The sequence below is a fragment of the Mesoplodon bidens genome (genome assembly GCF_964165515.1).
Source record: "Mesoplodon bidens genome assembly, chromosome: 16".
In the NCBI taxonomy this organism is placed as follows: Eukaryota; Metazoa; Chordata; class Mammalia; order Artiodactyla; family Ziphiidae; genus Mesoplodon; species Mesoplodon bidens.
Window position 1 is genome coordinate 46,670,827 of NC_138173.1, and position 15,916 is coordinate 46,686,742.

The following is a 15,916-nucleotide window of genomic DNA, read 5'->3' on the forward strand; positions in this document are numbered from 1 at the left end:
CAGATGAAGTAACTAAGTTCTGAGGTCTGTCTCTACTATAATTGGCACAGAAAATGGTTTACCCTTGGCCTTGAGAGAACCCCTAAGCTGCACTTATGCTTTAAAAAACCCCTCTAAGTATATCTGGAACATTGTGGCTAAGAAAATGATGTATATAATGGCATTTTGTGTGCATTAAAAATAAAAGATACATGGTAAAGATTATTAAATACTAATGAAGAGCCATTGTTGTTATTCTTTATGTATAATTACCATTTCAGGTTCTAGCTCATTTGAATCTCAAAAAATGGATCGTCCTTCTATTTCTGTTACGTCTCCCATGAGTCCTGGCACGTTGAGGGATGTTCCACAGTTCTTATCTGGACAACTTTCAGTATGTAATCACTAGATTAATTTCTCTTTTTGGAATATCAAGTAGTGTTTTTACTATATGATGGTATTTTTTTTGTAAACTAAGTTCTATTTAGAATATAATTGTGCTTTTAACCATCAACTTTCTCATCTTAGTAATTTTAATTAATTTAAATTTAATTATAATTATCTAGCAGAGTGCTTTCTTTATTAGAGTTAGATTTTCTGGAATTTAATGAGAATTAGAATTTGTGATGCTATCTAAAACCTTTTTCACCTTAGTAATATTATTCCAAAATTCAAGGTCATTATTTTTGCTCAACTAAGTAAATGGGGAAATATATAATAGATTACTGAGCATATCAGGTAGATTTCATATTAAGTGATCCCTAATTTGAACATTTTATAATAAAAGTTAAAAATTCAGTTAACCGTCATATACCCATATTAGAAGAGCTTTGCAAATTCAGGCTCTCACATCTTATTAATTTCTAAAATTTGAAATATTAAAATTTATCTAGCTATATTTTAGAAACAAACAGGTTAATATTGACACTAATTCTGTTAAGTTACTAAACAAAATTTTATAAGTATTAAAAACTGTTTAGATTCTCAAAATTCAGACATTGAATTTTGGATAATTGTTAATGTTATAGTTAAAAACTCAACTATTCTTGGGCTGATATTTTAAGACGAATTTCTAGCTTTTTGTTAAATCAGGTACAAAATTTCTCCTTTTATTTTCTGGAGGAAGGAGAAGTGTTTGATTTTTCTGAAGAATTTTCATTAATTAAATGGAGATACAGGAAGTATAAGCTGAATTAACATAGTAAAAGTCGTTAGACACATCTGTTCTGGGACTACTTTGATCACAAAAGTGGTAATAACAGAAAAGCTATGTAAGAAAGAAGATGAGATACTATTAGGAGATTGTAAATGTCTTACTAAAATGAATTTCTTCTCTTTATTATTTTCTTTTCCTTTCTCTTTCATAAACAGAGTGAACTTTTTCATTTGAGGACAGTGGTGTTTTTTCCATTTTCCACAATAAGTAGCATCCTTTTACTTATTCTCTTACATATATTGACAGCACAGATGTTGTCATTTATGGTTACGAATATATGTGTATTTTCTTCCACCATTTTAGAAAGTGCTAATAAATGTTAGCTTCTTTATTTTTAATTGTGGCTCCCTTTAAATATTCCACCTATAAATAATGCTCTGGGTGGCTGATGATGCCAGTATATAAATAAATCTGTGTGTGTGTGTGTGTGTATGTGTGTGTAATTGGCTTCAGTTGGTGGATGAGGGAGCAGAAGTTAGACTTCCATAATAAGTAAGTACCACTTTGTTGCTTCTTTTGAAATCCCAAGGCTGTATTAGAAATTGGACTAGGAGGGGAGATTGAGGAGGATAGTGCAGGCATTTAGACAGATTTCAAATTCAACTACTTTTCCTCATGGTTCAAAGTGAATATGGTAGAAAGGTAAGACTGTTAAATATTTGGGGGAAATATAAACTTAAAAGTATGTGATATTTGTATTTATAAGTGATGTTGGTTTAAAATCCATATAACTGTAATTTAAAATGAGTACCATTTTATCAATTTTTATGACTCAGAAGGAGTATGTTCCAGCAAGATAATGTTTATAAATATAATACATATTTGTTTTGGTAAATCTAGAAAACACATATAAATAAATAAAAAATAAAAATCACCTGTAATCTTGCCACTAAAACATAAACATACATATAAAGTTTTAAACAAAACTGTAATAAATCTGTGTATACTATTTTGAAACTTGCTTTTTCACTAGTAATATATTGTATACTTTTCCTTTAAACATTTTTCTTTAAAAATTCCTCCTAAAATGATTTTAATAGATATCTAATACTCCATTTTAACTTAATTTGCTATCATAGGATATCTTGCTTGTTTCTAATTTATAGTATTTTAAATAATGATACCATGGAAATCCTTGAATATAAATCTTGCATATTTTGTTAGGACAAAATTCCTTTGTCAGGATAACTTTTCCAGATGTAACAATATGGAAGAAAAAAAAGTTTTAAGATTCTTGAAATCTTTTACCAAAATTTTTCTCCAAAATATTTTTACCAAACTAAGCTACAATTATCAATTCAAGTAATGTATTTTAAGATCTATCCCCAGGTCAGTCATAATCCTAGTAGCTGAGAATACAACAGTGAACAGATAGCCATGGATTTTACCTTCATGAAACTTAATTTTATGTTCATTCTTTGCATGCAGCAAGACATAAGCAAGATACCCTTTTGGATATAGTATTTTCCTTTATATTTAACCCCATTTCTGCCAACTGGAGACAATTTTGGTTTGCTCTAATGTTGTAGAGGTTGAGAAAATATTTGTCCACAAATATCATCCTTTGAGGAAACTTGTAGGAAGTCACAAGGCAACATTATGATTCCTTTATCCTTCTATTCTACCTTTGGGTATTTTTGCTTTTGGTGAGATTTTACCTGGGCCCATTCAGCTCACTTACAAAATCATGACGTTACTAATGCCTGACAACAAAGATAATTTGTATATTATGTGAGCCGACATTCCTAATATATTTATGTCAGTTCACGGACTGATATTTTCTCAAATATATAATATACATATAATGCAAATTGTTATTTAAATTTTCATGCACAAGGCTGTTGATGACTTAAAAAAATTATTCCATTTATTTCTTTTCCATGCTTGAATTGTGCTGCTACTTGTTATTATTCTAGGGCATAACTATGAAAGTGCCATTAATGTATTTGGTGAGAAAATTAGTATGAGTTCAGGTTTATGACACCTGGACTGTATATTAGCCTTTCAGTGTCAGCACTCCCTTATTTCGATTCTTTTTAAAATTTGTGTTCTAACATAATTTAGCAGTTTTCTTGTTTGGAGGATTACTTTTGTAATTCTCTCAATATTTTAAAATTAATTTACAGCCTTTGACTAATTTTTTGATAGAGTGCTAAAATAAGATATAGCCTTTAACTATTTTCAAAGTGAGGAATGGCTCAGAATTCTTTCTTTCTATAGGAACACATTAATTCTTATTGACAAACATATTTTATTTTACTTCAGGGTCTATGGCTGACTTCTGGTTGAAATGTTTCCCTAAGTTACATGGTTTTAATATTTTTCTGACTCCACTTTTAGTGATGAGCTTGTAAATATTGTACATATCCATTTTATATTCCCATTTAAAGGGAATAAGTCACTGAAGAATAGGCATGTGTCCTTTATATCTACTTAGAAACTCGATAGTCTTTTTAAAACTTTCTGTAAATGAAAGGTTTTTCTTTGAGCTTTTATCTTTTATATGTCATTGTTACAACCTTGTTATTTTAGAAGCATTGCATAAAAGGAATGCCCTGAAGTTAGTAGTGCTGTATAAACTAGGAAGGACATTAAAAATACAAAATAAATTGTGGTGTACAAATTCAAATTCTTCATTTGTGTGAGGCTGAATTGTTATAGATATTATCAGATATTTCATGCTTAAAATAAATGAATTAATATTAATTACAAATTGCAGTGAGATACATAATACTTCACCATTTCTTTATGAAATATCTAGAATCTGAAGAGATAGAAAGCAGCTTAGTAGTTGCCAGAAATTGGGGCAATGGGGAAATGGGGAGTGACTGATTACTTAATAGGTACAGGATATTCTTCTGCTATGATAAAAAAGTTTTGAAACTAGAGGGAGGTGGTGGTGACACAGCATTGTGGATGCACTAAATGCCACTGAATTGTACACTTTAAAATGGTTAATTGCGTGTTATTTTAGCGTCACCTCAATTTAAAATAAGCTGAAAAAACAAATTGTGTTTACGTAGCCAAGTTTAATGTATAAGCTTACGGGTGAAGGTTAGGTTTAAACTGGCATAGATTTTAGACAATTGATTTCAAAAAATCTGTGAGTCGCTCATTTGAGGTCATTTTAGAAGATGCAAAAATGTTTACCTTAAAGGATTACTTTCTTTCAAAGTACTATTTCTTTCAAAGTAAATCTTCTAGTTATAAAGTAATATTTACTGGCAAAAACCTTTCATTACCTTGTTATTTTTGGTCTAAAACAGGTAGGACAGGTGAGAAGGCAAGAAAAATAAGATCTTTTTCTAAATTGAGTGACTTGTTTGTCCTTTTCTTCAGCATGCCTAGTTAATCTCTATGAATTTCATATATCCCTTACCCATTGGCTAGAGAATTATCCATCTAGGGTTATACAGACAGATATCAGTAACACTCCATATCTAAACATTCCTTTCTTCCTTTGGAAATGTCTCCACACAAAAAGGAAGACATCTTAGACTTGAGACCGTCTTGGTTTTTGCAGAGAAAGATGACTCATGATTGAATGATAGTCTGCTTTTAAGGTTTGCTTTCTTTTGGGTTTTAGATTTATGTCTTAAACTATCTTCAGGGTCTGTCTGATGATCGTTGAATTCGACAACAGTCCTCCTAGTAGCAGTGGAAAAGTCTGAAGCCTTTTAACTATTTACAGCTGTTAATTAAACAAGAGAGACATACATGAGAAATGCGAGGAATGGGATGGAATCTTGGTGAAAGAATAAAGATTAAATGCCCTGAAATCCATTCCCAAACACAGAGACTTGCATCTGATTTTGTTCCTCTTTTAACTGTTAACATGCCTTAATAAAGGCACAACATTCAGATGATTGTGGTATCTTTGGAAACTGTTTCAAAATGAAAACAAAATAAGTTAGAAGATGAAAAAAAAAAGAAATCTGATTTTATTCTAAGAATTTGAAATAGAATGATTTAGTCAGAACTGAGCTTTATTTTCTTTCTTTTTAAAAAAATTTTGGCTGCGCTGGGTCTTTGTTGCAGTGTGCGGGCTCTGTTGCGGTGCATGGGCTTCTCTAGTTGTGATGTGCAGGCTTCTCTAGTTGCAGCGCGTGGGCTCTAGAGCATGCAGGATCAGTAGCTGCAGTGCAGGGGCTTAGTTGCCCAGCGGCATGTGGGATCTTAGTTCCCGGACCAAGGATCAAACCCGCGTCCCCTGCATTGGAAGGCAAATTCTTAACCACTGGACCACCAGAGAAGTCCCAGGGTTTTATTTTTTACCTTTACAATATCTTACTTTTTGATTGGGTGTGAGCAAGTCTATCTAGTCTTTTTAAAATGTCTCTGTTTCCTCATCTGCATATTGGAGATAACAGCAACTACCTCCCAGCATTGTTAGAGGGAATAAACTTGCAGTAACTGTCAGTAAAGGTTTAAAAAAATATGAAGAACTGTATAAATAAAAAGAAATGTGATATTATTGTCATTAATAAGTATGATTAGCTCTAAACAGTGTTATCTCAGGTGGTACACAATAAATGTCTGAAAATGATGTTTAAATACTAGAGCCTGTTATAGATTCTTAAAGTATGAATCAACTAATTATTCCAGTGTGTTCCAGCACACTCTTTATCTTTCTGTATTTATTCTTTTAAGAAATGCTAAAGCCAACTTGGCTAATGTTTTTTAGACTTTTATTAGCCATATTATCCCTTTGGAAAGTTACATATATGTTCCTTTGGAAACATCACTTCTACAGATGACTTTTCACTAATAATTCTATAATGTATTTTCATCTGACTTCATCTTGGACTATGATTTTTTTCTATGTTGTGTGTTCAAGGGTGAAACCTGAAATATGTTGACTTTGTATTATGTTTACACTCATTCTTTCAGAATATATTAGCCTGAATCTGTTATTTTACGTTCAGTCTTAATTCCTGTTATGTTGATTACATTTAAAAATCTGATTTAAATCTTCTAAGATTTTATATAGTTTTTATCTATTTAAGCATTTTGGGAAAATTAATTTATTCATTACATTGAACTACTTAATTTAGATATATATTGTCATGGAAAAATGTACTTAAAGGATAGTTGTATGTGTTTTTTACTTTTGGTCTTTTAGTTCCAGCGTGTTGTCCTTTTTGGTTTTGTTTTATTGCTTTTTTCTTTAATTTTGCTTACCAGAGCCAAAGCCTTAGTAGAAGAACAACGCCTTTTGTTCCTAGGGTTCAGGTAAAGGCCTTGTCTGCCTGATAGAAACTAAAGTTGTGTTTTAACCCTTATTTGTATGTTTTTGGAAAATGCGTAGTAGGAAAACTTTTTTTGGTGTGTTTCTCCAAACCATATTATTGACTTTCAAATCATTTTATGAGCCAGCTTGTAAAATTCTGCATGGGGATTAAAATACAATAAAAATTTAAAGAGACAATATTTGTTAGTGGTTTTATATGATGGACTGAATACTGAAACTCATAGGTTTCTGGTTGGCATTTAATGTAGATTCCACTTACATTGGTAATATTGACAGAAATAGCTGATTTGATACTGTTGATATTTTCCTTTATTACACTAAGGTTGCTGTCTCTTTAAATCATTCATTATATCACTTAACATCTACATTCTCTTGCATTTTCCAAGCAATGACTCCTTGAGGAGATAGGCAAATAAATTTGTACCTTATCTAAAATATGAATTTTATGCATATTATATACAAGGTTCAACTTTTGGAAAGTATATTATTTTGAAAGAACAAAATTCACAATCCAAATAAAATATGTTGGGTTTATTTTGTTTACATTTCATAATTGTAATTCCATTTAATTTTACTGTAATACTTGGGTACAAGTTGTTTGCCTCTTTTCATTAGGAAACCCTTATATGGTAAAGTAATGTCAACAAAGTTTTTTTTTTTTTAAAGTAGTATTATGCTTTCCTTACTTTGCTGCATGGTTTTTTTTGGTTGTTGCTGTTGTTGGTTTTTAATACTAATTTAGTTTAAATTTTAAAAAATTGGAGTTGTTCTAGTTAACACTATGTAGTGTAAAATATTTACTTAGACTTATGTTCTGCTTGGGAAATTTAAAAGTGGTTACATGGAAATTGTATTAAAGTAATTAAAATGATATCAAGATTTTTATTAATGAAAATGAGGTAAAATAAGAAGTATATCATATCTAGAATTGTGGAAACACACTTGTTTTATTTTGAAGAATCAACAGATATATTCTAATCATTCATTTAAAAAACACAGAGAAGATATTTAGGAATGTGATAAAGAATCTAGCAAATAAAATAATTCTTTTTTGATAGTTTGAAGTGGATATCTATTAAAAACTTCAATGCAAGTCCTGTAATATAAAATGAAAATTAAGGCTATTGATCAAATGCCCCGTTTGACAGTTTATTAAAAGGTATAATTTTGGTAAAAAACTCAGTAAAATTAAAGTGTGCCTGTTTCATATCTATATTATTTTAATATTTATATATTTGTAAAGTATTATTTAATAAAACATAAAGTATTAATATGAAAATATGAAAGCCATATGCCTAATATCTGTTTGTGTGAGAAATGAATATTATTCATTAGTGATCTTTTTGGTTTTCCATGGCATAAGAAAATCTAAAAATAATACTATTTACCAGGCAGTTGAAACATATATCTTAAATGTTTACCTGTAATGATTTTAAAGAAGCAAAAATATTGCCCGTGGAAATGACGGCAAAGGTAGTCTCAATCCCTGAAAAAAAAAAAACCTCACAGAAATCAATAATTTGCTCCAATAACTATGAGCTTAGTCTAATAATACTTTTTTCTTTGTTTTTTAAATGTACTGTTTATTGGAAAACAATTTTTTAACCTTTCAGAAGTTTTTTAATATCATGGAAAATAAAGCCATAAGGTTTTTTATTGATATAAAAAATAAAGAATATTAGAATTTAATGTGGTTTTGCTCACAAATGTAGAGGAACCATGGTGCTCTCTGACAACACCTGTTTGATCTCATACATGAGACACTTTAGTATTTCTTACTTTCCCCCCCCCCCCATATCTTTTGCAAGAATGGTCTCTTTTTTCCATTTATCCTCATCTGTATCTTTGTTCTACTATTGTCAGGCAAGCAAATATTTGAACTTTTTTTCTTTTTTTATAGTAATTAAAAAATTTTTATATTGGAGTATAGTTTACAATGTTGTGTTAGTTTCAGGTGTTGAACTTTTTTTCCTGTTTAAATGTCAGAGGCTTTTTTTTCAGATTATTGGTCCCCTAGTCTAAGGCAGTGGTTCTCAAGCTTTAATGGCAATGAGAATCACTGGGAGCACTTGTTAAAATGCAAATTCCCTGGGCCCCATTCTGATTCAGTAAGTGAAAGGTGGGCCACAGGAATTTGTAACTTTCCAGATAATACTGTTGCAGGAGTTTTGTGAACCACAGTTTAAGAAACACTTGTCTAGAGTCTGTACTTATCAACTCGATTCAGAGAACTTTTTGTTACACAGACTCAGGATAATACCTGCGTTAAACATAAGGACTTAACATAAAGAGAAGCAATAATCATTTTTAAAATTTAAATGTTTGAGGACTAATTCCATTTGACCAAAAAGAAAAGCGTATAAATAATTTTATATACTCTTCTGGGCCATTAGTCTTCTGACTTAAAAATCTTGCTCGGCCTCTCATTCTCTAAGATATGAAGTGAGGGACTCAACAAAGCCATGTTAGAATTGGAACTGAACTACTGATATATCATATATACATATATTTATTTGTATGATTTTTATGTAGATGGTCTATATTTATTTATATATCCTGGAGCCTGGCCTAGAACTGACTGTCTGCTTTGGAGAAGAGAGGAAGGGACTGACATGAGATGTATATTTAAGTTTTTAAACTACCACAAACATTGTAAATCCAAGTTAAAAGAAAAAAATCAAACCATTGGATACACACACACTCACACACACACACATATATACACATATAAAATGAAAAATATATATTACCTAAATAGAACTTTTTCCCAAATTCCAAATTTCCGATTCAATTTCAGTTTCAAGATAGTGGTCAGAGATGTGCTGAATTCTGAACCGAATGTGGATCAGAGCCATAGTCATCATAGATCCTGATATGGTAAAATCAACTAGCTAGGTGTGGGAGTGTGAGGTATGTGTGTGGGAGGTGACAATTGTTAAGTCAAATGAATTCAGCAGCTGAATGTGAAGTTCTGATCCTTAATTATGGCATAGGCAAATTATTCTAATTTTCTCATCTCGAATTATAAAATATACCTTTATTATTCTGAGGATAAATACATTTGCTTCACACACAAAAAAAGACTTTATGTCTGCGTAAGAAATTTTAAAAGACAAATTTTTTACAGTTTTAAATACAAACTTAAGGAGTAGATTTACTAAAGCTTCTAGTAATTCCCAGTTACTTATAATTTTTGAAAGGTCTTTGCTGTGGTATAACATAAAACATTTGCTTAAAAATTCCCTATGGATATGGGAACATATGTATATGTATAACTGATTAAATTTGTTATAAAGCAAAAAAAAAAAAATTCCCTATGAATGCCATATAAGGAACTTACCTATTCAATTCATTTTGAGCACTTATTCTGAACTCACTATTGTAGGGGAACCAAAATGAACTACCGTGATTCCTGCATAAAGGTAGACACAAAGCAATCCTATATAAAGTCCTTAGTTATGGTAGTGTAATTATTATGTGCATGTTAATAAGCTATCAAATTAGATTATAAAAAGTTCAAGTGATTTATCAATCAGACTAAAATATCTGAAATAATTTCTCTGTTCACTGAAGTTATTATAGCATATCCTTTTACCTTAACTGCAATTTACGAAGTGAAGTTTACATTCTGTGCTAATATTAGTGTACGAGAATGGGGCAAAGATTGGGAATGTAAACATTACGTTATATTAGTAAATGTTTAAACTGATAAATGAATATTTTTGCTTTTCAGATAAAACTATGGTTTGACAAGGTTGGTCACCAATTAATAGTTACAATTTTGGGAGCAAAGGATCTCCATTCCAGGGAAGATGGGAGGCCAAGGAATCCTTATGTTAAAATTTACTTTCTTCCAGACAGAAGGTAGGGGTATGAAACAAAAATAAATATTCTTGAAAATAAATGAGAAACGTTAATATCAGGAGGTGTTTTGATTCTGTATCATTTATTTTAAAATATCATGCCAGTTAGATACTTATGAAGTTTAATATAAGCATAATGATTCTTAAGAATCAAAATAGTGGCAGTAAATACTTTGAGATTGTTTTAAAACCTATGTCAAATGTTTATAATATAGATTATTTTATTAAATATTTATTTTAGATTGTGTGGCTTACTTCTTAAATAATGTATTTTTTAAAAATCATGCTCCTTTAAGTCAATACATTTTTAACATAAACTACAGAGGCAGAAAGCTGGAAATGATACTAAAGGATACTCATCATGTTCCTCTACAATTTTTACCTCCTTTTACTAAGATATTATTTCTCCATATTATGTAAAATTAGTGAATGTGCTTTATATTTCACCACCCATATCACCAAGGAATCTTTACCACTGGGCCTAGAATCAGCTACCTAAAGTGTCCTTTGCTTTGTGTCCATGCTAATCAACATACGTGATATTGATCTATCCTGATTTAAATACAGGAATCAGGATAGGAGAAATAGCTTATCAAAAATCATATAATCATTTTTAATTTCAGACACATACAAAATAGAAGAGATTATTCAATAAGCATCATGAAAAAAGAAAGAAGTAATGCACCAATTTCCCTTTCCCCAGCTGTTCTGCAACACTGGTTTTCAGGGCTGGGCTGGTCATTTTTCTCAGGTTGGAAGCAGCTGGGCACAGATGTGATCTTAAACATTTATACACGTTTGGACCCTCTATTACTCAGTTCAAGTTAAAAGTCATCAGTGTTGAGTGCCAAGGTATCATCTGAAGAACGATTTCAACAAAGAAAATAACAAAAGAAAGGAAGTAGGCAATTAGCAAAGGTCTTACACTTTATTTGATATATATTTTGAAATAAAATTTGTAAAATGAATTAGAAAATATGCAGGGGTGCCATAGCCTCTTAAGCTATTAGAAGCTGTGCCATATAATTTTATCTTACAAAGTTGACTCGAAGGAGGTTGTTCTCTAACAACTTAGGTTGTCTTTTGGAGAGGGGTACACTTTGAACTGCAAGGGAAGAAGAGGATATGCAATAACTTGACTCCAGCATAAACTTCAGTAGGATGACAGATGTCACAGCCATATTACCTACCATCCTGGATGGAGGCCAAGTCACTTGGCTTCTCAGAGCACAGTTTATTAGTCTAAACATCCTTAGAATGCCATCATAAAAACTCGCAGAAAGTGCTGTATTTCCATCTGTGCTTTTATGCACACACATAACTTAAGTTTCTACTTATTCAGACCTTTGAAGAAAAATGCTTGCTTTTCAAGATGATAAAAGTCTCTCAAATTTTTGGATTTTGGTTGACTACTTGTGTTTAGTTTTATTTTTTATACCTCCCCTCACTTTCTAAGCAGATAGAGGTCAAATGGAAGGGAAAGTCCCTTTAAAGACTCCTTTATATTCCAGATGTAGGGTTTTTATCTTTTCTCAATAGCAAAGAATGTGAGAAATTTCTTGTGAGAAAAACTGCAGGTCCCAGGAAGCCCATGGATACCAAAATCTGCAATGCTTAAGTTGCTTATATAAAATGACATAGCTCTGCATCTGTGGATACTGAGGGCCAACTGTACTTGACTAAGTAAACAGAAAAAACAGTTGATGCCTTTTTATTGATAAGAATTCCTGGAGGGACAAGTGAGGCTACATAGAAGGAATTTAGTCTAGAATGTCAGTATGTCAGTTAAGCCATTCAGAACATTTATTTTCTATATAATATGCTAGGTACTCTAAAAAATAGCTAGGTATGCTCTAACACTTTTTTATATCTTTTTTATATTGGTTGCCAGTCAAAATATATTTTCCCCTTCATTTTGAGTAAAAATATCAAGTCTTTGCATGCTGTTAAATCAAATGGAAAACAAAAGTACTGGTAACATGAAAATAAATAGAAAAAACTTTAGTTAGATATTTTTAAAATACTTTCTCAACATTTTAATGATGTTGTAGAGATCAGTTATCTATTTTATTATCCTTAGGCTGCTATTTAAAAATATCTCTATAGCAAGCTTACTGATCTTAGTTTTTAAATAATTTTAGCAACTTTTCAGTATTTGACTTACATAGAATGATCATATTTTGAAGGCTTTAGTTATACTTCTTGAAAAGAATAACTCATTTACTTTTTTTTGTAACTTGCTGAAGATAAGGTAACTTTCCATGGTTATTTTCATGGATTGATGCTTCAGTACACACAAAATTGCCTTATTAAATTGTAATCATATAAGGTAGGTTAGTGAGGAACTTCAGAGATAATCTCGTCTCCCTCCTATCCAGCATTAGAAATCCCCCCTAAAATAGTCATTCTTTGAGAACTTTTTTCACTCCTTAAGAGAAAGTCAAAGCTTATTCTTCTGTTTCCTTTCACGTTGCAGTATAAACCATTCTTGGATTAGATGGCACGGTTCCCCCTAAATGCTTTCTTCCTGGCCTTGATGGAAGGAATTTTATCTCTGACAGGGTTTCATAATTCATTCTTTAGTGGATAGAATATAAGTAGATGCTTTATAAATATTTGTTAAAATTTTAGAAGGAGGAAGTGACAAGAGTCATAAGTCATAGTCCTTGTCATTATTTCTCTTATTTAGGTATTTTTATTTACAGTACCACTTCTTTTTCATAAATTTGAATGGAGATAAAATTTCCTACAGGGGTTTCCAAAGTTATTTTCCTATGGAGGCCTTAGAAATTAATAAAGATACATTGCTTTAAAATGGCTTTCTGCTACATTAAATATATATGCTTTGGAAACATACATGTTCTTGATTAAGTCAAATCTGTATTAAACATTAAGCTCTGTATTCACCTGGGAGAAGTTGCATACCCTCCCTAATTTGGAGGCACTCTGTCCCTTCTTAGTTCTCCCTGCTTCCTATTTCCCAACACTCTTAGAGAGCATTTGTAGAAGTTAATATGGTTCCACTTGGAGTTCACTGGCACTTCTCACTTCAAATAGGCTCTTCTAATAGCTTAACATTGCCGTCCTAGATGATTTTCTTCATTCCTATTCAGACACTGATCCTCTCTAATAAGCTAGAGTAGTGATCTCCAAAAAGAACGGATGTACCCAGGAGATGTATGAAACAATTCATTGGAGTTCATAAAGAAATATTTGAATTTTCATTTTCACCTATCTTTAATTCCTATTTTTGTATATTTACCAATGAATACAATATATTAATACAACAATATAGTAATACATACATATAATTTATAAATATATTTATAAATATATGTGTATACAATGGAATGCATAATCAAAAGCATTCACTTGATAGAAATATGAAGTCAAAAAAATGTATGAAAGCTTCTGAGTTGGAAGTTCTATCAGGATGGCCAGCTTGCATTTCCAGCCCAGATTATAGCAGCTACCTCACACAGAAATAATTTTACCATGTTTCTAAAGACTTGATAGATGTCAAATGAGCAAGTATGTATTAATTATACATAAGTGAGTAACTTGATAAGATGTAATTACAATTGCTTATTAGCTAAACTATATGGATGTAAAGTTGTGAACATCACAATTCATTAGACTTATTGTACAAGGGACTTCTGTTAGTTTAAGTGAATAGTATATTGGTTACAAATACTAAGTACAGTGTTTGCATTTGCATATGTACAAATACTAAAAGTAATACTATATGTAACTAACAGGTTAATTTCCAATTTAAAGGTTTCCAATAGGGCAATGTGTTAAAAAAAATTAGAGTTAAGATTCTTCAGTCTGGTTTTATTTAGAATTTGAGAAAGGTTAAGTTTTTAATTCTCTATCATGGAAAATTTTCAGATTTATTGAAATATTTCTATTATTAAGTCATACTTATAAGGTGATATAATTATATACCTTATAAATTTTAATAGTAATTTTAAAGATTACAGTATATTTAAGGTATGATAAATTTGTGGGAAAACTTCACTTCTTTCCTGAGAAATTTTAAATTAGTAAATTTTAGGGCAAAAGTTAAAATGAAGATTTATGTAAGTTCATATATTCTTATTTTTTTCATAGTGATAAAAACAAAAGAAGAACTAAAACAGTAAAGAAAACATTGGAACCTAAATGGAACCAAACATTCATTTATTCTCCAGTCCACCGAAGAGAATTTCGGGAACGAATGCTGGAGATTACCCTTTGGGATCAAGCTCGAGTTCGAGAGGAAGAAAGTGAATTCTTAGGAGAGGTATCTGGAACTATTTTAAAGCTTAGACTATTCATGTCATCCTGAATACTTTTGTTTATATGACTATCAGTAAAATATTATATTTTGAATAACTGAAACACCTAGACATAATTTAACAGAATGAATTTACCTGCTGTTTTAAGAAAAAACTTATTGATGCCTCTATAGTACATGTATTTCCTTTCAGTTTACTGAACCAATTGTACAACTAGTAATTAAATCATTTATTTATAGATCATTTTTTCAGCCCTGTACTGTATCTGTAATGTGCTAGGGACTGAGGTGTCAAAGGTCAATAAGGTATATTACTTTCTTCAAGGAATTTATAATCCACTGGGATACACACAAGTGAGTGAACAATTATAACATAGTATGGCAGATGCTCTTTCAGGGAAAGTGCAGTAGGAATACATAATTGCTGTGCAGGGAAGGGGAAGTGGTCCATGGAAGGATCCACAGAGAAACTGGAATTTAGCATAGTCAGGGGAAGTAAAGTTCCTGCAGAGGGTATAACAAAATACTAGAGTTGCAGGGGTCTTGGACAACTGCATTGAAATGGGAAAGGAATGTGGTAAGAAATTAGTCTTGAGGGTTAAACTGACACCTGATCATGTCCCTTCATATATCAAGAGTTTGGATTTTATCCTGTAGATAATGGGAACAAATGACAGGTTTTAAAGAGACTGGCTTGATTGCATTTGTACTTGAGAAAAATATTTCTAGCTGTAATGTAGAGAATGAATTGGAGACGGGCGGATGAGAGGCAGTTTTCCCGCTATTAACATATAAGAGAACTGCTTTCAGTTTTTTCAGTGTGGTTAGTTTTCCTGAGTAGATTAAATGTAATACCATGGGAAAAGCAACAATCTATAGAAATATTGAACTGAATGTTGTTAGCTAAGGAATCAAAGAGTGGTAAACCAGTTGGAAAGAAGGGTAACATAATGGCTAGGAGCAGAGATTAGCGCCAGCTGCCTGGTTCTGCATTCCTGACACTACTACTTCCTGGCCTTGGTCCTTGAGCAAGTTATTTAATATATTTGTGCTTTAGTTTCCTCTTCAATCAAGTGAGAATGATAGTAGTACGCAATTCAGGGTTAGAGTGAGAATTAAATGTGTGTGTGTGTGTGTGTGTGTGTGTGTGAGACCATTTGGAATACAGTGCTTATAATTTTGAAAATGACTAGGGAAAATTTAGGAAGAATGAAGAGTACCTTAGTTGTTTTACATTTTTACCTCCCATAGCTAAATAGTGATTTATCATTATATAGCAGTTCTCATATACTTAAACCAGGCACTGTCATATTTGCACATGACTTTAA

The 15,916-nt window shown here is 31.3% G+C and overlaps 1 protein-coding gene across 7 annotated transcripts in view; it reads left to right on the forward strand.

The window, feature by feature from the left end:
• Window positions 1-15,916, forward strand: part of RIMS2 (regulating synaptic membrane exocytosis 2) — a 568,944-nt gene that overhangs the window by 307,035 nt on the left and 245,993 nt on the right. For 6 of the 7 annotated variants that reach the window (XM_081258177.1, XM_081258180.1, XM_081258175.1 and 3 more), the window contains 3 exons: window positions 261-373; window positions 10,180-10,310; window positions 14,423-14,594. In XM_081258177.1, the coding sequence (XP_081114303.1) occupies window positions 261-373; window positions 10,180-10,310; window positions 14,423-14,594 (416 nt within the window). Of the gene's footprint in view, window positions 1-260; window positions 374-6,379; window positions 6,428-10,179; window positions 10,311-14,422; window positions 14,595-15,916 lie in introns of all 7 variants that reach the window. The other variant, XM_081258182.1, reaches the window with a different exon arrangement.